This window comes from Ictalurus furcatus, chromosome 3 (genome assembly GCF_023375685.1).
Source record: "Ictalurus furcatus strain D&B chromosome 3, Billie_1.0, whole genome shotgun sequence".
Taxonomy (NCBI): domain Eukaryota; kingdom Metazoa; phylum Chordata; class Actinopteri; order Siluriformes; family Ictaluridae; genus Ictalurus; species Ictalurus furcatus.
The window spans coordinates 31,438,334-31,460,641 of record NC_071257.1 but is presented as its reverse complement, the minus strand read 5'-3'; the positions used below and the strand labels follow the sequence as shown (position 1 = coordinate 31,460,641).

At 40.9% G+C, this 22,308-nt stretch overlaps 2 protein-coding genes across 2 annotated transcripts; one reads left to right on the top strand and one right to left on the bottom strand.

Moving 5' to 3' along the window:
- Positions 1-2,169: 2,169 nt before the first annotated feature.
- LOC128606064 (putative nuclease HARBI1) lies at positions 2,170-4,431 on the bottom strand. The gene is made up of 2 exons (XM_053622058.1): positions 3,902-4,431; positions 2,170-3,183 (listed from the first exon to the last, which is right to left on the bottom strand). The coding sequence occupies exons 1-2, from the start codon at positions 4,270-4,272 to the stop codon at positions 2,298-2,300; spliced, it is 1,257 nt and encodes a 418-aa protein (XP_053478033.1). The 5' UTR covers positions 4,273-4,431; the 3' UTR covers positions 2,170-2,297.
- Positions 4,432-6,011: 1,580 nt separating this feature from the next.
- Positions 6,012-21,882, top strand: smarca5 (SWI/SNF related, matrix associated, actin dependent regulator of chromatin, subfamily a, member 5). Its single transcript, XM_053622045.1, has 24 exons — positions 6,012-6,294; positions 8,637-8,747; positions 8,841-9,007; positions 10,876-10,976; positions 11,733-11,833; positions 11,970-12,149; positions 12,264-12,419; positions 12,509-12,640; positions 14,128-14,196; positions 14,322-14,431; positions 14,537-14,763; positions 14,861-14,982; positions 15,191-15,343; positions 15,469-15,601; positions 15,687-15,835; positions 15,972-16,091; positions 16,869-16,976; positions 17,108-17,221; positions 17,308-17,430; positions 18,881-19,013; positions 19,120-19,238; positions 20,954-21,166; positions 21,282-21,392; positions 21,538-21,882. Exons 1-24 carry the CDS (start codon positions 6,220-6,222, stop codon positions 21,601-21,603), a joined length of 3,093 nt encoding a protein of 1,030 aa, XP_053478020.1. The 5' UTR covers positions 6,012-6,219; the 3' UTR covers positions 21,604-21,882.
- Positions 21,883-22,308: the final 426 nt, after the last annotated feature.

Sequence of the window (22,308 nt, the reverse complement as noted above, 5' to 3'; positions counted from 1 at the left end):
TATATAGATATATATATTTTAAAAAAAAAAAATTCTATTCTATTCCTATTTAATGTGTATTCTTTCTTATCTGTTTTTTGTGTAATTGAGCTGCTGTAATGAGGGAATTTCCCCAGTGTGGGATCAATAAAGTTTTATCTTATCTGAATGTTTTAGGTCAGACAGGAGCCAACATCACTGCGTGTGTAGCATTGAATAATGTACAAAAAACATTTACATTTATGGCAGACACCCTTATCCAAAGCAACTCACATTTATCTCATTTATACAACTGAGCAGTTGTTGGTTAAGGGCCTTGCTCAAGGGCCAAGTAATGATAGCTTGGTGGTGCAGGGAGTTAAACTCACAACCTTTTGATAAGTAGTCCAATAGCGCTACTACAGCGCTGCCATAGCGTTACCACTGAGCCACCACTGAGCCACCACAGCGTTACCACGGCGTTACCACTGAGCCACCACAGCGTTACCACTGAGCCACCACAGCGTTACCACAGCATTACCACTGAGCTAAAACAGGTGGTGCTTAGTTGAAAGCCCACCAATAACTGCAAATACGGTGGACTAAAATATCAATAAAGCAATTTTTTTTTTGTTTTCATGTTCATCCTTTGAACCTTATCCTTATTTTTATCCTCATCCTCATCAAAACTAAAGTGAAACAAACATAAATCTCCAAGCGAACAAGATCTATTATACTAATCCACAAACAAGCAAACCACAAGTAATTCTGGAGTAAGATATATTACTAGCATCACTGCTATTTGTTACATGTGCAAGCTAACATTTTGGATTTTGACCTCATTTGACATATACACGTTAACTTTAATGAATCTTTTTTACACATATGTTGTGCACGCTTGAAAACAACACATTCCATAATTAGCTCATTATCCTTGTGCAGTAAATGCATCATTACATCACATCATTATATAATAATCAATACTCCGTTTAATTGAGCTAGTGATGCTTCGTACGTGAAGGAGTCGGCTCTATGAGTCGACTCTTTTAGGTGAACTTTGAGAGTCGACTCGCATGTATTGGAAATGCAGACACTTGGATGTTCCATTCGTCCTGACAAATGAATCCTCGTAATGAAGCACAGACACAGTAGGAGCAATTTACTCTATTTATTAACATCATTAACATCTGTTGTACCTTGATGGATTTTGGGATTATTTAAATGCAATTTATATATATATTTTTAAATTATTTCTGCAACACTTAGGTAAAGTATGAACAATCACTTGTATCACAAATGTTTTAGTCTTGTTTAGAAAATATATTGGAAATATGACCAAGATGCACAATATTTCATGTAACATTTCAAATATGACCAAGGGTACCTTTACTGTATACATTTTTAAACTACCACTGTTATTTACACACACACACACACACACACACACACACACACAAGCATAACAACAATAAAAAATATGTGTGTGCAAAAAGAATCTGCATAGGTGTATAATAAATGTGCAAGAGTATTTGGATCAAGGTTCTATCAGTACAAAATGTTGGATTATTGATCGGAAGGTCACGAGTTCGTTTTCCACCACTGCCCAAACTGCCACTGCAGGAGCCTTGAGCAAGACCCTTAACTGCTCAGTTGTATAAAATGACATTACTGTAAAATGCTTTGAATGAGGCTGTCTGCCAAGTGCCATCAACGTAAATATAAGTGGGTGTCCATCCATCCATCTTCTATACCACTTACTCCTTTTCAGGGTCACAGGGAAACCTGGAGCCTATCCCAGGGAGCATCAGGCACAAGGCGGGGTACACCCAGACAGGGTGCCAGTCCATCGCAGGGCACACAATCACATACACATTCACACACCCATTCATACACTACGGGCACTTTAGACATGCCAGTCAGCCTGCCATGCATGTCTTTGGACTGGGGGAGGAAACCCCCACAGCACGGGGAGAACATGCAAACTCCACACACATAGGGCCATGGGAATCGAACCCCGACCCTGGAGGTGCGAGGCGAATGTGCTAACCACTAAGCCACCGTGCACCCCCAGCATTGTATTTATATAAGTAAAATCTATTTGATATGTTTAAATATATACATCTATCTATTTATCTATAAGTTGCTGTTTTGAGTGCTGGTGCTTATAGATATTATGTATTAATTGATGAAAAAAAACCCCTGACATTCAGAGACAATAGATAAGATTCAATTTTATTCAAGTTCACAGAGAAATTGCAAGTAAAGGAAAAAAAATATCTACAGTAAGCCGTTTTCAAAAGCTGGAAATGAACGTCACACAAATGAACAGTGTTGTTTCATCAGTTCTCCGAGCTGTGGTTCACATGGTCATACTGCCAAGCAACTTCTCCTGCTGGCGAGTTAAAGTAGTCTTTGTACAGTTCTCGGACATTTTGTGCCTCCGCAGTTGCCCGCCGCCCCCGGCAACGTTTGAAAGCTTGTAGCGTTCGCGCATAATCGTGGTCATCCTCTGGGGCATGATCCTGGTCGCTTCCGTCCGAGCGTAAATAGTTACACAACGCACAAGCGGCTTTGACAACTTTGTCAACGACAGCCGGTCGAACCTGTAAACTTCTTCTGAAAACCCTGAAGCGTCGGCTGAGGATGCCGAAGGCATTTTCAGAGACGTGTCGTGCCCGAGACAAGCGATAATTGAAAATCCTCATGTCCGTGGGGAGCCGGCGTCCAGGGTATGACCGGAGGAGATACGGTTTCAGAGGAAAAGCTTCATCCGCCACGATGACGTGCTTAACTTTTCCCAACTCTGGGGCACCTGGAAGTTCGCTCGGTGGTGGAACATTCAGACTTCCATCTCTGAGCGCCTTTCCCAGCGCAGAATCGGCAAAGATGTCTCCATCACTGTTGCTGCCAAAGCTTCCCACATCCACCATCAGGAAGCGGCAATCAGCATCAACTAGGGCCAGCAAACCTACTGAGAACGTACCTTTATAATTACATAACACGCGCTTCCCATCCATCGCTCCCAAGCAGTTTGGGAAATTCCATCGATCGTTGAACCTCCTGGCTGTGTTCTTCCACATCTCTTCAGTAGGCACTGGCAATTGTTCATCTCTGAGGCAATGCCAAATCGCGTCACAGGTCTCACTCACGATCAAAGAAACAGTGGAAACACCAAGTCTAAAACTGGATGCAATTGTGTGGTACGAGTCCCCAGTGATCAGAAACCTGAAAAATAAATAGGTAAATACTTGTTGTGTGGAGGTTGGTGATCTACAACCAGCACCTGATCCATATTCAAGTGAAGAAGAAGAGAAGAAGAAGAACACGAAGAGAAGAAGAGAAGAAGAAGGCGACGAAGAAGAGAAGGAGAAGGCGACGAAGAGGAGAAGGCGACGAAGAGGAGAAGAAGGAGAAGACGGAGAAGACGACGAAGAGGAGAAGGCGACGAAGAGGAGAAGAAGGAGAAGACGGAGAAGGCGACGAAGAGGAGAAGAAGGAGAAGACGGAGAAGGCGACGAAGAGGAGAAGAAGGAGAAGACGGAGAAGACGACGAAGAGGAGAAGGCGACGAAGAGGAGAAGAAGGAGAAGACGGAGAAGACGACGAAGAGGAGAAGGCGACGAAGAGGAGAAGAAGGAGAAGACGGAGAAGACGACGAAGAGGAGAAGACGACGAAGAGGAGAAGACGACGAAGGCGACGAAAAGGAGGAGGAGAAGACGAAGAGGAGGAGGAGACGAAGAGAATGAGAAGAAGAAGAAGAGAAGGAAATGAAGAAGAAGAGAAGGAAATGAAGAAGAAAAGGAGGAGAAGAAGAAGAAGAAAAGGAAATGAAGAAGAAAAGGAGGAGACGAAGAAGAAAAGAAAATGAAGAAGAAAAGGAGAAGAAGAAGAAGAAGACAAGGAGAAGAAGACGAAGAGAAGGAGAAGAAGTAGGCGGACTCACCGTAAACACACGGTTAAACGCTGCTCTGGCTCGATTGGTTTGCGGTAGTGTGTGTGCTCTTTTCTCAACGACGGCGCCAGCATTTGGAGTAAATTTTCGAAATCACTGACGGACATCCCGAAGTACCGCCGGAACCCTTCATGATACAGCTTCAGCTCCTGTATCAGGCGATGGAACTCCCCATGCTCTTCTCTTCTCTTCAGTATGGGGTGGATCCAATATCGGCGTCTTTTCCGAGGTCTTTTCTTGTGTCTTTCTTCACTCAACAGAACAATTATTTCTTCATCACTACTACTGCTGGTGCTGCTACTGCTGCTGCTGCTGCTGCTGCTGAAACTACAGCTACAGTTACTACAGCTTGACAAATCCATTCTCACTCTCACTTAGCCAGTACGCAAAAAACGTGCTTGTAAATACGTAAATAATAATGCTGCTGCTGCTGCTTCTTCTTCTTCTCAGTGATGAGCGTGTGTCAGAAACGAAAAGTTGTGCAGCGCCACCTTGTGTACCGGCGTATTTCTGCATTTCAATAAGCGCCATCTACTGTCAGGAAGTGAAATCGCACTTTCTCTTAGTACTGTAGGTTTACATGGACAACAATAATCCGATATTAACCCGATTAAAGCCGGGTTCACACTATACGATTTTGGCAACGATTTTATCGTCGAGGCAAATTTTAGGAATCCTAAAAGATTCCTATAATCCAAGGCCAAAATCAGCATCCAGCTAGCTAACCCTAACTCAGAGCCTCAGAGAAGATGCAGACCCAGAGAATTATAGAATAACCTCAGTCCATATTTCACAGCCAACATAAACACATGACACTAGTAGTGTAACTCCAACACTGAGGAAACAGTACATGATATGATATGAAGCAGTACATGATGACCCCAAGCAGTGCAGCCTGGACACTGATTAGGATGGTACTGCTTGAAGTACCGTGGAAATGGCTTTGGACCTCATTTCCACATGGACATTCTCACTGTGGTTGCTGGGACTACGGTTGCTACTATGGTCTTAGGACTGCAATTACCACATGCAGTTTTGCACTCAGGTCTCCTTTAGTGAACAGTGGACTAGTTCAACAAAACAGACTTCACATAAAAACCATAATAAACTTTATTTTACTTTCACACTATCCGGTGTTACCCAGATGAGGACGGGTTCCCTTCTGAGTCCGGTTCCTCTCAAGGTTTCTTCCTCATATCATCTTAGGGAGTTTTTCCTCGCCACCGACTTGCTCAATAGGGATAAATTCACACACTTAAAATCTGTATCCTATGTTTCTATGTTTCTGTAAAGGTGCTTTGAGACAATGTCTGTTGTTAAAAGTGCTGTACAAATAAAATTGAATTGAATATTCAATTTTGAAGCTGTAGTGATAGGTAAAATTAATTATCACTTGCTGAGTTACTGTTTTCCAATGAAAACATTTTCCAGAGCTCCCTGCCTAAATATCACAAACTCGGCCATGCATTTTCAGCAGCATTAACTCTACACAGTAATGAACTCTAACTTAAATGTGGTCATTTGGTTTCCTCGCCTCAAAACCCTCTACCTCCACGTGAATTCAAACAGACCCAGGGAGCTGGGCGGGGTGAAGGGGTGAGGAAGGGGTGCACTGATTCACCTGTCTGTGAAAATGACCCAGCTAATAAGCTAACGGTTGGGTTACACAAACTCCCCAAAAACTACCTCTAAACTGGCTAGAGACTGAGAAAATAACCCAATTAAATGACCCAAAAAGCTCAACCCAACGTTTTGGTAGAAAAAAATAACCCCAAATTTTTTTTAGAGTGTATAAGCAACCTCTACTAAAACATTGTTTTTATTTATGTGTTACTATTTATCCTGCATCTATGAGAACGCGCAAACACCATGAAAGAAGGAAGGAAATCAAGTAAAGCTCGTGTATTGTGTGACAACATCGAGGGCGAAAAAAAAAACAAAACAAAGATCCATTTGGGTTCCGAATGAGTCGACTCTTAAAGAATGATCCAACTGATTCGACTCACTGAATGAATCAAAAAGACATCTCGCGATATTTGCAAGGTGGCTGTATGGTTTAGGATAAGAAGTCTCGCGATATTTGTAACGGGCCTCACTTTTGCGGGAAACGGAGGCAAAAAAAAAGAACGAAAGAAAAAGCCGGTGGGAAGTCATTAACGAAGCGCGTGGCTTTGTTGTTCTCATCGTTGTCTATTGTAATAAATCCGGGTTGAGTGAAATAAGCGAATCGGCTCTTTCGGGAGTATAAACTTGTGATTTAATTTGTTTTGTGTTTAAAGAAAAAATTAAAAATAAATAAACAATAGAGAATGTCTGAGACGGAGGGAAGCGTGGACAAACAGCGGGAAGAAGAGGCTGAAGTTGAGCAACCCGCGACAACACAGGTGAAATAAACAAGACCTCAAACAAACATGGCGATAAACTGGGGTTTTGTTACACACTTATTTACCTCTAACTGAGAAATAACTCTGTGTAACACAGCTGTAGACTTCTGTGAACCTAACCGTGTGTACTAACTTTTGGCGAAATGAATCAGCTAGCGGCTTAGCATGTTAGCGCTCTACATCTGCCGTGTATTGTTCCTTAGCTTAGCTTAGCTTAGCTTAGCTTAGCTTTGTGATGAGTTTAGCTAATGACACACTCTTCGCAGTGTTTATTTCATTTATTCCTCGGATTATATGTCGACAGTATAACTTATTTTCTAGCTTAACATTTTTGGTTCTAGTGTGTTATTAAAAAAAAAAAGGAAGAGGAAAAAAACCAACAGGAAATAAATACTACTACTTCCGGTACATGTAGTCATGTCAATTCGGCAAATTATTTTCCTCCGTAGTAACAGGTTTATTTATTAATTAATTAATTAATTATTATTATTATTATTATTATTATTATTATTGTTTTATCATGACCCCTATCTCGGAGGAGAAATGAACAAACCCTGATGAACATCTGTTGATATGAGCTCTGATGTTAATGCTAATGCTAGCAAGCCAGCAAAGCAGAATCAATGGAGCTCCAAGTTTGTGTTCAGATTATCATCCTGACAGAACACACACACACACCACTGACTGAGGGACATATTTATGCCGGTCATATCGCGATATTTAGCTGAAAAATATCACCACTGCTGAAAGAGTCCCCATTAGAAACAATCACAGAAATTCTAATTCTAATTCCACTACAGATACTATTACAATTCAGGGGCAGTGGTGACTTGGCGGTTAAGGCTCTGGGTTACTGATCGGAAGGTCGTGGGTTCAAGCCCCCGTACTGCCAAGCTGCCACTGTTGGGCCACTGAGCAAGTAACCCTGTTAACCCTCTCAGCTGTATCATGGCTGACCCTGCGCTCTGACCCCAGCTTCCTGACATGCTGGGGTATGTGAAGAAACGAATTTCACTGTACATATGTATATGTGATCAATAAAGACTCATTATCATTATCAAACCATCAGATGTTAACCATTAAAACCGTTACCAAATGGTTTCCATTACATAGTAGGATGTATTCAAGACGGAGGTGTTTGATGGAATCCACTAGACATAACGTGCCACCAACAGAAAGCAACAAATTACCAGTACAGACCCAAATGTTGAGTTTGTGATAAATTATGTCACTGAGATAGCGCAGGTATTGTGTTGTTTTTCTAAATAAAATGTGTTTTTTTTTTAAAAAATAGCGTTTACAGACGTGTATTGGAATCAGCTGATTTTTGAAAATTAAAAATAAAAAAAGGCTTTTTAAAGTCATGACCCCTTTTGTTTTTTCTGTAGTTTAAAGTAAGTTTTTAAAAATGCATCACTACTGTTTTCCCGACACTTTGTTAGCGAAACTTACATGTTGTAATGCGCATCATGTCTCGCAGAACCGTCTTAAATGATCATGCTGTGCTTGTATCTTTGCCATATAACCAACCGCTGCTGTGAGGTTCCGATTACACGTTATCACCTGATCGCCAAACATCACTGAGGAAAAAGACAGACGTCTGAGTCACGTCTTCATCCGAACTTGATAAAGTCTTCGATGCAATTCTGCATTCGACCGAAGCTCAATTATCTCCAATTATGAAGAACCATAAACACCCTCTCAACGTGAAATTCTTAATCTTCTCGACAGTATCTACAGTAAATACACCCTCTCTTCTGCTTCAAAGGTCTTAAGTCGCTTTAGATCAATCAGGATAGACACGTTAGTTGGTTAAAGCAATTAGACTGACCGTTTAGTACATCCTCGATTAATACCGCTTCACGCTCATGTTCTCTCAGGAGGACTTGTGTATGTACCGTTAGATTTACTTCATATCCTATACTTGTAGAGCATTTGTACTGAATGTACATTATTACTACGGCTTGGATATACGCTCAAATTTTTTGCTTGCCGCTATAATATAATCTGAATTTCTTTCTTTCTGTCTGTCTAAAGGAGTAGCACAACCACATTGAGCTGTTTTACACCACAGAGAAATATATGACTGGAGCATATAACGTTTAACATAAGAAACGAATGAGAAATGTAGTAAGCACCGGAGACTGTTATGTCAACACCCTTCTGAAGAGTTGCCGGTCTTTTATTTACACGTACAGTTGAAGAAAAATCGTCGATTGTAAAAAAGCCAGTCGGAGATTACAAATCGAGTCGAGACTACAAATCGACAGCGCTGTTGTATTATTCGGAGGCTCTTCTTTCTATAGTACGTTTTGAGTAACCTCTCCAAATCTGTCTTTAAGGATGCGGCTTTAGGTGCTGAAGAAGCGGGGCAGGATGGAGGCGAGCCGTCGTCCTCTCCTCCGGCTGAAAAGGCGAAGGCGGAGCCGGCGGCGTGTTATGAAGAGAAAGTGGTAATTAATTGGTTTGCTTTGGGTTTATGTTATTAACTGGGAATTCAGATGGAGGGGGGGAAAAAACAAAACTCTGTGCTCTAAATTCATTAGAAAACAGACCGGACCAACAGATTCGAGTACCTGCTGAAGCAGACGGAGGTGTTTGCTCACTTTATTCAACCTGCTGCGCAGAAGACCCCTACGTCTCCGCTGAAGATGAAGCCCGGCCGCCCTCGCATTAAAAAGGACGAGAAACAGAACCTCCTGTCTGCTGGGGAGTAAGTGCTTCTCCTGTTTCTCTCTGTGGTTTCTCATGATTATTATTCTGTAACACAAGTTACTTTAGAAGACAATCTTATAAGCTATCTGAAGAAGAAAAAAATTATATAGTAACTACTTATGAAAAATTTCAGAAGACATTTTGCTCAAAAGTGTTCATTTCGCCTTATGTGTTGGACTACAGGAATATCACCGTCTCAGTACTTTTTTTCTGTTCTTATTGTGCGAGGACAGTGTCGATTGGGTAGCATTCACTATCGTGACGTGTTGTTTCGCTATTCCCTCATTTTCACCGTGACCTATGAGCGTAGAGGTTGTACCACATGACCCGAAGCGTGACGACTCGGCGAGTCTTCAGAAGAGAAACGTGTGTGAAGTTTAGCACGGATTGTTGCCGGAAGTAATATTACGTTTCCAATTACTAAAACGAATAATAATAATGAATTTTATTTATGTAAAGTGCCTTTCAAATCACTCAAGGTCACCATGCATCAAGAACAAGAAGTAGCAATAGCGACAATGGCAAAGTAGTAAATAACAATAAATAACAATGTCAATAAATTTCAGAATTTGATAGGGAGCCATTGAAGCTGTTGAAGTTATGGGGGAAATATGTTGTATAGATGGAATCCGGGTTACGATACGAGCAGCAGAATGTCCTCTGAGGAAAAAGTGTCGCGTGAGCACAGACGTCTGAGGTAAAGTCTCCAATTCAATTCTGCATTCGACTGAAACGCAGAATTTCCAACTATGACGAACCATAAACACCCTCTCAACTTGAAATTCTCAATCTTCTCGACGGTATCTACAGTAAATACACCCTCTCTTCTGCTTAAAAGGTCTTTAGTCGCTTTCGATCAATCAGCAGGGACACGTTAGTTGGTTAAAGCAATTAGACTGAACGTTTATTACGTCCTTGAATTAATACTTATTTACTTCAGTTCCCATACTCAAGCAGAATTCTGAATCCTCTGGCGTTTCTAAAGAAACTTGTGTTTTAAACCAGATAAACGAGAATTACACTAGTCAACGCGAGAGGAACAAGCATAGCAGTGCTACGCGGGGTGAGAAAAGGACGCAGGCGAGCAATAATTAGGAAGATGAAAATAGCAAGACCTGGTTATGCTGTTGATGTGTGCTTCAAATGAAAGTGTGCTATCGAAAATGACCCCCAAGTTCCTAAACTGACAGGAAGGAAAAACAGAGGAACCGTCAATGGATAATGAGAAACTGCAGGATCTAGAAAGACCTATAAAGAGTACATGAGTCTTGCTGTCATTAAGCTTAAGAAAGTTGGCAGAAAGCCAGACTATTATTTCGTGAAAGCAGAAATAACAAATAATGTATTAAATGAACAAGCGGGTCATGGCTTCGTGTGTGATTCTGAAGGAACGACGACAAAACCGAACTGACTCCAAAATATACAGATGTGTGTGTGCAATGCGAATGTTTATGACGTGCAATCGCAGTCTAATCAACCAATAAAGGCTCATTAAATGCACAATCGTGAACGTGTGGTTATTTTGAACAACCACAATTATTTAAATTATTTATTTTTTAGTTATCGGTATAACTTAAATCATTAAAAAATAAGCGTCATTAAACCGACACCTATAGATCAGTACATTTAGGCCGTACGCTTGTTGTATTCTGTCCAGATTAAATCAAACCAAAAGATGTTTTTGGGAGGGATTTTTATCTTTCTCTTTTGATCATCATCGTCTGGTTTGCTGCTTTAAACCTCTGACGTATTGAAGCAGGGCAGGTGCAGATGGTCCTGCTTCAGTCTTTTTGGTTGATCAGGTGTAGACCTTAATGCTTTTCATCTTGGTTTACTCACACCGGCCGCCACTTTGAATTTTCACAGTAACCGTCACCGCCGTACCGAGCAGGAGGAGGATGAGGAGCTGCTCAGTGAGAGCAGTAAGGCCGCCAACGTGTGCACGCGCTTTGACGAGTCTCCATCCTGTAAGTTAATGGTCACAGGACCTAACTTGTTTCAGAGAACTTTCACAACATTATATGTAACTATAAATGGATAGTACGACATGTCCTTAATGGATGAGTGTTTAAAAATGTAATCAGTTTTCTATAAGAAGAATAAAACATTTTAGGAGGTGAGGTGATGTTCCGTACTTTCTAACTTAACTTAACGTGATCTACACTACTGGTCAAAAGTTTGTGGACACTCGACTGAAATGTTTCTTATGATGTTGAAAAGCTTTTGGTCTGAAGGTGTGTGATTAAACGTGTGAAATCGGTGTCGGAGACAAAAATATAATCGTGCCGACGTATTCATTTCTTTCATTAGAAAACTAACATTTTATTTACAAAAAAATATATTTTTAAACCGACGACTCGGAGCGAAATATTTCCGAAAAGCAGCCTATAAGAGTCCGGCGTCGGTGTGAACTCCTTTTATACTGTTTAAAAAGCATCTCAGGGAAATTCCTCAAGAAATCAGGTGAGAAAACGCCAAGAATACATTTCTGGAAATTCTAGACAAAAAGCGTGTCTACTTTGAAGATGCTAAAATATTAAATTATTTTGATTTATTTCGGATTTTTTATCACAAAATAATTCCCATAGTTCCGTTTGTGTTACTCCAGAGTTTTTATGACTTTATTATTATTCTAATAAACGTGAACGTAGCGTAAGATTCTTAAGTTCCTTCGTGGTGAGTCGAGAACTTTCTGATCTCTAACATGATCGGTTTTCGTGCAGATGTGAAAACGGGCAAACTCCGAGATTATCAGGTCCGTGGACTGAACTGGCTGATTTCACTGTACGAGAACGGAATCAACGGCATCCTGGCTGACGAGATGGTACGACCTCGGACCCTCCTCTCTTTAAAACCCCCTGCGCACTCTGTCTTTCCATTGAGCGTAAAACATTTCTAGGTTCTGTAAACGAGCACAAAAAGCACAAAAACCTCTCTCTTCTCTCCTGTTTTCTCCTCAGGGTCTCGGAAAGACTCTGCAGACCATTTCTCTCCTCGGCTACATGAAACACTACAGGAACATCCCCGGGCCTCACATGGTTCTGGTTCCCAAGTCCACGCTGTATAACTGGATGAACGAGTTTAATCGCTGGGTCCCCTCGCTCCGAGCTGTCTGCCTCATAGGAGACCGGGAAGAGAGGGTGAGCGGACAGAGTCACGTGGCAGGAATCTGACTCCATGGATGTGTGTTTACACATAACACTGACTGCTTTATGTTTGTTGTGCTTGTCCTAATCACACCTTTCTGCTTGTAGACCGCGTTCATCCGTGACACTCTGTTGCCAGGAGAGTGGGACGTGTGTGTCACTTCCTATGAAATGCTCATCATCGAGAGGGCTGTGTTTAAGAAGTTTAACTGGAGATACTTGGTGATCGACGAGGCCCATCGTATCAAGAACGAGAAATCGAAGGTCCGTGTCAACTATTTATCGTTTATAGCGTACAAAGCGCGTTACTTTCTATTGTGGATTTTATTCTAAATTATCTGTCGGTCTATCAGCTGTCAGAAATTGTGCGAGAGTTCAAGACCACCAACCGGTTGCTGCTCACAGGGACCCCGCTTCAGAACAACCTGCACGAGCTGTGGGCTCTGCTCAACTTCCTCCTGCCTGATGTCTTCAACTCCTCCGAGGTAGCCCTCCTCACCAACTTTCGCAGAATGAGAAAGTTACTCAGCAAAATATTGTTCCCCCCCTAAAGCGACTAGAACGCATCCATATTTCCAGACTAGTGACGCTCCGACGTATCGGCCGACCATCGCGTCCTACGATTCGATCGGTAGTCTCTAAATTTGGCCGATCTCACGAACCGATCGTGATTCGATGACATAAAACACGTGACGACGTTAAACTTTAGCGCTGCAGTCATGTCATCACCAGTGTGGAATTCTCTCGAGGTCTCGTGAAACAGTGAAAAATTCGCCGCTTGCCGTGTATTTTTATAAAGGCTTATTCAAATGTTCATTGTAAAACGTGTATATATTTGTTGAGCTTATTTATTTGATTTTCAATTAAAACCACAATCTATAACATTACTGTAAATAATATAACCAAGGCAATGTCTCTGGTATTACTGACGGCCAAAAGAAAGCTTACATATCACTAATATAAAGCTTGAATGATCGGGATCGGTATCGGCTGCAAAAATCCTGATCGGAGCGTCCCTATTTCAGACGTTTCAGTGTGAAATCAATGTATACACACTCAAACTCGTAGAAGAAGCAGACTTTATTAGTATTACACATATACAGTATTAGAGTACAGTGAAATTCTTTTATTTCCATATCAGAGTTCTGGGTCCACCATGATACCGCGACCCTGGAGCAAAGAGGGATAAGGGCCTTGCTCAAGGGCCCAACAGTGACAGCTTGGAGATGCTGGGGCTTGAACCCCTGACCTTCTCATCAGTAACCCAGAGCCTTTAATCGTTGAGCCACTACTGACCAAACTCTCTCTCTCTTATGCTACAATGCTCATGTGGTCACATATACAGCATGTTTTAAACGAGTTGTGATGTTGATGTAGGAAAATAATCAACGACAGGTTGGTGTAATGTGGCCCGACTCAAAGCGGCATCACGTTCACAACGCTGGAGTTGACCATTTTATCGTCGCGATACAATAAGTGGTTTTCATTCCTTTTATACCACAGCAGTTTACCAAATATTACAGTTTGTAATTTCTGAATCATAGACACGTCCTAAGTTAATTCGTGTCTTTTTCCCTTACCGGCCTCCCTGTTTATTCTCTCCGCTGAAGGTAACGCAGTCAAAAGACTACAAAAAAATACCGCTTTCATATTACCATTAAACCAGAACTTGCAAAATTACCCAGTCCTAAAGACTTATTGAACATTAGAGTGCTGTGACTGGAGACTCCTTCCATAAGTACATATTAATGTAGTTAACGATGCTTGAAGCTGAACACACGGTCGGGTTCAAGAGTGACTCGCTCTTACGTGTGTATGTAAGTGCACTTATTGCAGCCTTATTATTATTATTATTATTATTATTATTTGAAGGCATCTGCACTTTTGGACAGAAGCTCAGCTAGTTTAAATGGTTGCGAATTCTATTTTGAGATTTCTATTTAAGTTTTGTTTCCTGTTTATACCCCTGTAGGACTTTGATTCCTGGTTTGACACAAATAACTGTCTTGGAGACCAGAAACTGGTTGAGCGTTTACACACTGTGAGTATATCTTTGTTTTTTTTTTTTCCACCCAGAATTTGTGATGAAGCATGCACAAGGGTGTATTTTAATGGAAACTCCACTAAACCTGATTTTTCTAATTTAAAAATCTTTTAACCGTGTAGGTATTACGTCCTTTTCTACTGAGGCGTATCAAAGCTGATGTGGAGAAATCTCTGCTTCCTAAGAAAGAAGTCAAGATGTATGTCGGGCTCAGCAAGATGCAGAGAGAATGGTATGCTGGCATCATTTCAGGAAAAAAAAAAACAGCGAATAAACATCCAGACATCGGGAAGCCAACATGTTTTATTCTGAATCGATCCTCCATCTTTCCTGACAGGTATACTAAAATCCTGATGAAGGACATCGATATCCTGAACTCGGCAGGGAAGATGGATAAGATGCGTCTGCTGAACGTGTTGATGCAGCTCAGGAAGTGCTGCAATCACCCGTACCTGTTTGATGGCGCGGAGCCTGGCCCACCTTACACCACTGACCTCCATCTTGTCGTCAACAGCGGCAAGATGGCCGTACTCGATAAGCTGCTGCCCAAGCTGAAGGAACAAGGTGAGCTGGTACATGTGCGGAAAGACTCATAGTTAACAAAACTATGAGTCTGATGCCCTCGGTCTAATCTAATCTAATCTCTCTTCCTGATTTAAAGGTTCTCGTGTGTTGATCTTCAGCCAGATGACCAGGATGCTGGACATTCTGGAAGACTACTGCATGTGGCGTAACTACGGTTACTGCCGCCTGGACGGACAAACGCCTCACGAGGAGAGACAGGTACACCCGCCGTTATTTCACTCGCCTCTAGGTATGCCAGAAATCTTACTGTCGCTGCAGGAAACCAAAGCGGTTCATTTCAACGAACACCCGGCTGCTTAAACGTTTAAGTCTGGCTTTCGGAAACGAGCTTACCCGAGGTAAAGATGCTGTGTTAGCACTCTAACGAAGGATTTTGTGTACTCTTGTTTTCCCTTAATCTCCTCAGATCTCCATCAATGTCTTTAATGAGCCCAACAGTCCCAAGTTTCTCTTTATGCTGAGCACTAGGGCCGGTGGGCTGGGGATTAACCTGGCTACAGCGGACGTGGTCATTATTTATGACTCTGACTGGAATCCTCAAGTGGACCTGCAGGCCATGGTCAGTGTATCATTAAAAACGTTTCCTTACCAGCTTTCAGGTTAACACAGGACTTTTTGGAGCAACTTTGAGTTTACTTAAACGGGGCAAAATTGTGTAACTATTTATTTTTCTCCGTCATACAGGACCGCGCTCACAGAATCGGACAGAAGAAGCAAGTACGCGTGTTCCGTTTCATTACAGAGAACACCGTCGAGGAGAGGATCGTGGAACGTGCCGAAATGAAACTACGTCTGGACTCCATCGTCATCCAGCAAGGTGAGGACCGGAGAGGACGAGCGCATCAAAAATCAAAAACCAGGGGACTTTCTTTCTTTAAACCCTGTTCTGCTGCGACTTTCAGGTAGATTGGTCGATCCTAACATGAACAAGCTGGGCAAAGATGAGATGCTGTCTATCATTCGGCACGGCGCCACTCACGTCTTCGCTTCCAAGGAGAGCGAAATTACAGACGAAGACATCGATGTCATCCTGGAGAGAGGCGAAAAGAAGGTACAGAACGAATGCACACGCGCGACAGAATCTACTGCACCTGACATTTTGGTTGGAGTGTGTAAAATAACAAAAAATGGTTCAGATATGGGGGTTTTCTGCCTTTTAATTGAAATTGCGTTCCTTAAACTTTAAGACCATGGAGATGAAGGAGAAGATGTCCACGCTTGGTGAAGGCTCTCTGCGGAATTTCACCATGGACACTGAAAACAGCGTGTACAACTTCGAAGGCGAGGATTACCGAGAGAAGAAAAAGGTAAGCGTAGACTGAATTGACCTCCTCAGATGATCTATAAATATGATGTAAAAGTGCTATGAACTGCAATACGAAGTATTGCTGATAGCGAGGGATTATTTCCTTCCGCAACATCATCAGACTAAATAACTAGAGCTAAAGAACAACATTTCTTAGTTTTAATAAAGAAGAAATCTTATTTGAAACCTAATATATTTTACAAGTATTTGATTTTTAGCTTTCTTATACACCACTGGTCAAAAGTTTGTGGACGCTCGACTGAAACGTTTCTCATGATCTTAATAACTTTTTGATCTGAAGGTGTGTGATTAAATGTGTGAAGACAAAAATATAATCGTGCCGACGTATTCATTTCTTTCATTAGAAAACTAACGTTTTATTTACATAAAAATCTTTTTTTAAACGGACGACTCGGAGCGAAATATTCAGAAAAGCAGCCGATATGAGTCCAGCGTAGGTGTGAACTCCTTTAATACTGTTTAAAAAGCATCTCAGGGAAATTCCTCAAGAAATCGGGTGAGAAAACGCCAAGAATACATTCCTGGAAATTCTAGACAAAAATGGCGTCTACTTTGAAGATGCTAAAATACTAAATTATTTTGATTTATTTCGGATTTATTATCACAACATAATTCCCACAGTTCCATTTGTGTTACTCCACAGTTTTGATGACTTTATTATTATTATAAAACGTGGGAAAATTAAAATAAAGAATGAGTGTGTCTAAACTTTTAGTAGAAATAAGATTTATTATTATTATTTTTTTTTCTTTCTCAGGTCATCACCAACTGGATCGAACCACCAAAAAGAGAGCGTAAAGCCAACTACGCTGTCGATGCTTACTTCAGAGAGGCCCTGCGTGTTAGTGAGCCTAAAGCGCCAAAGGTATTTTCTGTCCCAGCTTTGCTCAATTAACCACGATGAAGCATAAAAAAAAATGAGCACAAAAACACTTTTAATAGTCTGTGCCTAGGGAACAAGTCTAAAATATTCCTGCTTTCTCTTTTCTCTTTCAGGCTCCTCGGCCTCCCAAACAGCCCAACGTTCAAGACTTCCAGTTCTTCCCTCCTCGGCTTTTCGAGCTGCTCGAGAAAGAGATCTTGTACTACAGGAAAACTATTGGCTACAAGGTACGTGTGTTTACTCTTTTTTTGGCAGCGATCCTCAGAATTGCCGTATTAGCAAGGTTGGAAACTTTCTTATCTCTCGCTACCAGGTGCCGAGGAATCCTGAGCTGCCCAATGCTGCTCAGGTGCAGAAGGAGGAGCAGGCGAAGATCGATGAAGCAGAACCTCTGAATGAAGAAGAGCTGGAGGAGAAGGAGAACCTCCTGTCGCAGGTAACCTCCTGCACCTGCTTAGTGTTATCAGGCCAGTTTAATATTTTTTTTCAGAACATATGATGAACCAACATTTTCCTTTTGGAAAACTTCACATTTATCAGGCACCGGTATTTGTATACAGAATGTACTATTCGGGATACTCTGTGTCCATATGAGGTCAGTAAGAAAAAATAAACATTTTTTCGGTGATAAGGACTATGACTGTTTACTTTGTTTTGCTCATTTAGACAGGAGCAGACAGTCAGATATGAAACTTATGCGATAAAACATACACTACTGGAGAAAAGTTTGTAGACGCTCGACTGAAATGTTTCTCGTGTTGTATGGTGTTGTAGACAAAAATATAATCGTGCCAACATATTAATTAACAATTAGAAATATTGTCTGTGAGACTTATAATGGCAATCTGGTTACAAACAATATTTACAGAACTACAATCATGGGGAATAGAAAGAAAGAAACGAACGCCTTGAAACTGCAATAAAACTGAAGCAATGTTGTAAAGAAGAGCGGGCCAGAATTTCTCCATAACGAAGTGAGACTGATAAACTCCTACGGAAAAGCATTTACTTCGCTATTGTCGCTAAAAGTGGTTTTACTATGTTACTGAATTATAGGGAGTACTTTTTTTTTTTTCTTCCCTGCTTAGTTTTTGAATGTTGGGCTGCTTTTTTGCGGGGAAATGACTACATGCATACGTTAAAATCGTTAGGTTTTTATTTCTCATCAACTGACGTTATTTGTTTATAGAAGTTGGTGAGGACTACACAATTCAATTGTGTTAAATGAAAAACTGAAGGAATAGAATTGAAGGAAGGTGTACTTTCTTTTTCCTGTGACCGTATATAAGAAGCAGTACGTGTGTATATAAAAATAAATAAATAACTAAAAACCAGTCTGTCAGTAGTTGGTATAGACATTAGCAACTCGCTGTAAAGAATTTCTGCGCATTTTGGTTCTACTTCTTATTTGTATAGATATATTTATTGGGAATAGACATACAAGTGCACTATAGAAATATCGCCACATTCGCTTTTTTCTATCTTAATGATCAACAACAAAAAATAAATAAATAAACCCCCACACAAATTAACAAACACAGCCTATCAAAATAACACGACCCAGCCCCACCCGAATTACACACGGTCCATCTGTTACATCATTCAGAATCGTGTGATAATACTAAAGGTAGAAAAACGACAATAAGGTATAGAAAGTAAATGCAGATATTAAAGTCTAGAAGTAATAGATAAATACGGATTTGAATGGTCAGCCATTAGGGTCCTAACAGTGGTAAGGTATTAAGAAAAGGAGCCCAGATACGGTCAAAGTTTGTAGGTTTTTGCCTTAGAGAGTACACTATTTTTCTCAGGAGTGCTGTAGGACACAAGGCTTCCGCGCTGGAGATTTCCTTTATAAAGTTGTAATACCTTTTATCTATCCATAGGGCTTCACCATTTGGAACAAGCGAGATTTCAATCAGTTCATAAAGGCTAATGAGAAATGGGGAAGAGACGATATTGAGAACATCGCCCGTGAAGTGGAAGGCAAAACACCTGAAGAAGTCATGGAATATTCTGGTAGAGTAATGCTCGTCTTGCACATTTTAAACAGTACCCCTTTATTTACGGTGTTGCTTAGTTGAGATCAATTGAAATGTGTGTGTGTGTGTGTGTGTGTGTGTAGCTGTGTTTTGGGAGCGCTGTAATGAGCTGCAGGATATTGAGAAGATCATGGCTCAGATTGAGAGAGGTGAAGCCAGGATTCAGAGGAGGATCAGCATCAAGAAAGCACTGGACTCAAAGGTAAGGGTCTGGGCTTACGTGCTTTACTTTTACTACATTTTAGTCTTCGTTTTTTAGCTTTTGGTTCAAGGATTCTTGCTTTTTTTGTTTCCCTCAAATATTCTGTAACACTGATGTAAAAGAACTGATATTCTGATTAAATTGAATCCACAATGTTCATGGCTATGTTGGAAATTGCACAATACTAAACACAACACACATTTACGGTGTAATTCTACCGGGCGTCTGAAAAGTCGGGACCCGATGGGAATATGTTGAGCCAAATACACCACCAGTCAAAAGTTTGTGGACACGCAACTGAAATGTTTCTCATGGTCCTAATAAAAAGCTTTTGATCCGAAGGTGTGTGATTAAACGTTTGAAATCCGTGTCGTAGACAAAAATATAATCGTGTCAACATATTCATTTCTTTCATTAGAAAACTAACATTTTATTTACAAATGAATATATTTTTAAACGGACGACTCGGAGCGAAATCTTTCCGAAAAGCAGCCGATAAGGGTTCAGCGTAGGTGTGAACTCCTTTTAATACTGTTTAAAAAGCATCTCAGGGAAATTCCTCAAGAAATCAGGTGAGAAAACGCCAAGAATACATTTCTGGAAATTCTAGACAAAAAGGGCGTCGACTTTGAAGATGCTAAATTATTAAATTACTTTGATTTATATTAAGATTTTTTTTATCACAACATAATTCCCATAGTTCCATTTGTGTTACTCCAGATGTTTTGATGACTTTATTATTATTCTAATATGTGGGGTGGGGGGGGGGGTTCCATAAAGAATGAGTGTGGCTAAACTTTTGAGCGGTAGTGTACGTCGATCTGAAAATGTTGAGAAAAATCTGCAAAAACATGATGCAGCGGTGGAGAAAATGCGTAGAGCGTTAGGGTGACTTTGTAGAGCATGCTGATCGTCCATAACATTAAAACCACACACAAATGACGTGAATAACATTTGATGATCTTGTTACAATGGCAGCTGTAAAGGGGTGGGATATATTTATTAGGCAGCAAGTGAACAGTCAGTTCTCGGAGTTGACGTGTTGGAAGCAGGAAAAATGGGCAAGCGTCTGTGGGATGTGTCGTCCAAACGATCCGATCCACGGAGGATCCACCTCGCAACTTACAGGACTTAATGGATCTGTTGCTAACGTTTTGGTGCGAGAAACCACAGCACACCTTCAGAGGTCTTGTGGAGTCCTCGCCTCGACGGGTCAGAGTTGTTTTGGCGTCACGAGGCGATATTACACGATATTAGCCAGGTGGTTTTAATGTTATGGCTGATTGTTGGATGTAGTTTTACTCTCGTTGGTTTCCGAGACCCTGGATATATAATCAAAACATTATGATCTCCATTGACCAAGAATCGAGATTAAAATTGAAGCTTATACGTATGCACTCTGTGACCATCTGCATTGTTTCTATTTGGGCTAAACCGTAACGTTCACATTTTAATAATATGAGATATTTTATAACGAACAAAACACTCAAGTCATGTCATAATAGCAGTTGATAGAGTTGTCTTATTTGATCAAGCAAAGCTGCTTAGAAATTAATCACCAAGCCAGCACGGTTCCCATATCGTGATTCTGCATTTACGCCCGAATATGGACAATGTGATTTCCATGAATACCTTGCTCTATACAGAACACCTTCATTGTAAATGTCATGCATTTAAAGAGCCAGTTTGTATATTTTGTGTATTTTTGTGGCCAGATCGGACGTTACAAGGCACCGTTCCACCAGCTGAGGATTTCTTACGGGACCAACAAGGGGAAGAACTACACCGAGGAGGAAGACCGATTCCTCATCTGTATGCTGCACAAGCTGGGTTTCGACAAGGAAAGCGTTTACGACGAGCTGCGCCAGTGTATTCGCAACTCGCCTCAGTTCCGCTTCGACTGGTTCCTGAAGTCTCGCACGGCTATGGTGAGTGACAACGATGATCACCATGTTCAAAACGAACAGTAACGCCGTATTTAAAATCGTCACGTCGCGTGTTTAAAATCGAGTCGTTGGTGTGTGTGTGTGTGTGTGTTTCCAGGAGCTACAGAGGAGATGTAACACACTGATCACTCTGATCGAGCGCGAGAACATGGAGCTGGAAGAACGAGAGAAGGCGGAGAAGAAGAAACGAGGACCTCGCAATTCTTCAGTGAGTTTCTTTTTATTTATTTAATTAATTAATTACATTTTTTTTGTTGTTGTTGTTATGCACTTCTAGAAGCTTGTACTTTAGAGTGTGTATAGCTTTTATATAGGACACTAAAACTCTACCGATGTGTGTGTTGATGTTTCAGGCACAGAAACGTAAGCAGGACGGGACCCCAGACGGCCGCGGTCGTAAAAAGAAGCTGAAGTTGTAAATCACACTTGAACCCCCCCACTGACTGATGAGGCGCTTTAGTAGAGTATTTGTGTTACGGGTCCTACTTACGTACTGTATCATCTTGCCTCACAGTAGCTCGTCCTTTTGAAAAAGGCATAGTATTGTAAAATAGATCAATCTTTTAGTTACGTAATAAACTACGGCTGTGCAGTTCTTCCTTTTTTTTGTTTTTTTTGTTTTTTCCCCCCTCGTATGTGTAATTTTTGTGCTATTGAAATAAATGTATTTATGCCTGTTGGTTATGTACTACATTCCACTTGCCTATCAGACTCAACTGTTTTTTGTTTTGCTCTTTTTGTTGTTGTTGTTGTTGTTGTTATTATTATTATTATTATTATTATTATTTTTTTTAACAATAGAGTATTGTATACATGCGTCAGTACTGTATACATACAGGAACAAGTCTGTACAAGTCTGTCTAATAAATTCCTTTTTGTTTTGTAAAGTTGCTGATTTTCTGATCTTTTGAAAGTGATTTCTTATGGCTTTGTCAACTGTAGTAATTTTAAATATTTGATATTTTATGTCATTTCTTTAGCAGGGCAGCGTACTGGGAAGCACTGCTGCCTCACAGCTCCAGGGTTCGATCCTGAGCTCAGGTTACTGGTTGTTTGGAGTATTGCATGTTCAGTTACTTAAGATAAATAAATGAAAAATAAAAATATAGGTTCAGCGAACCATT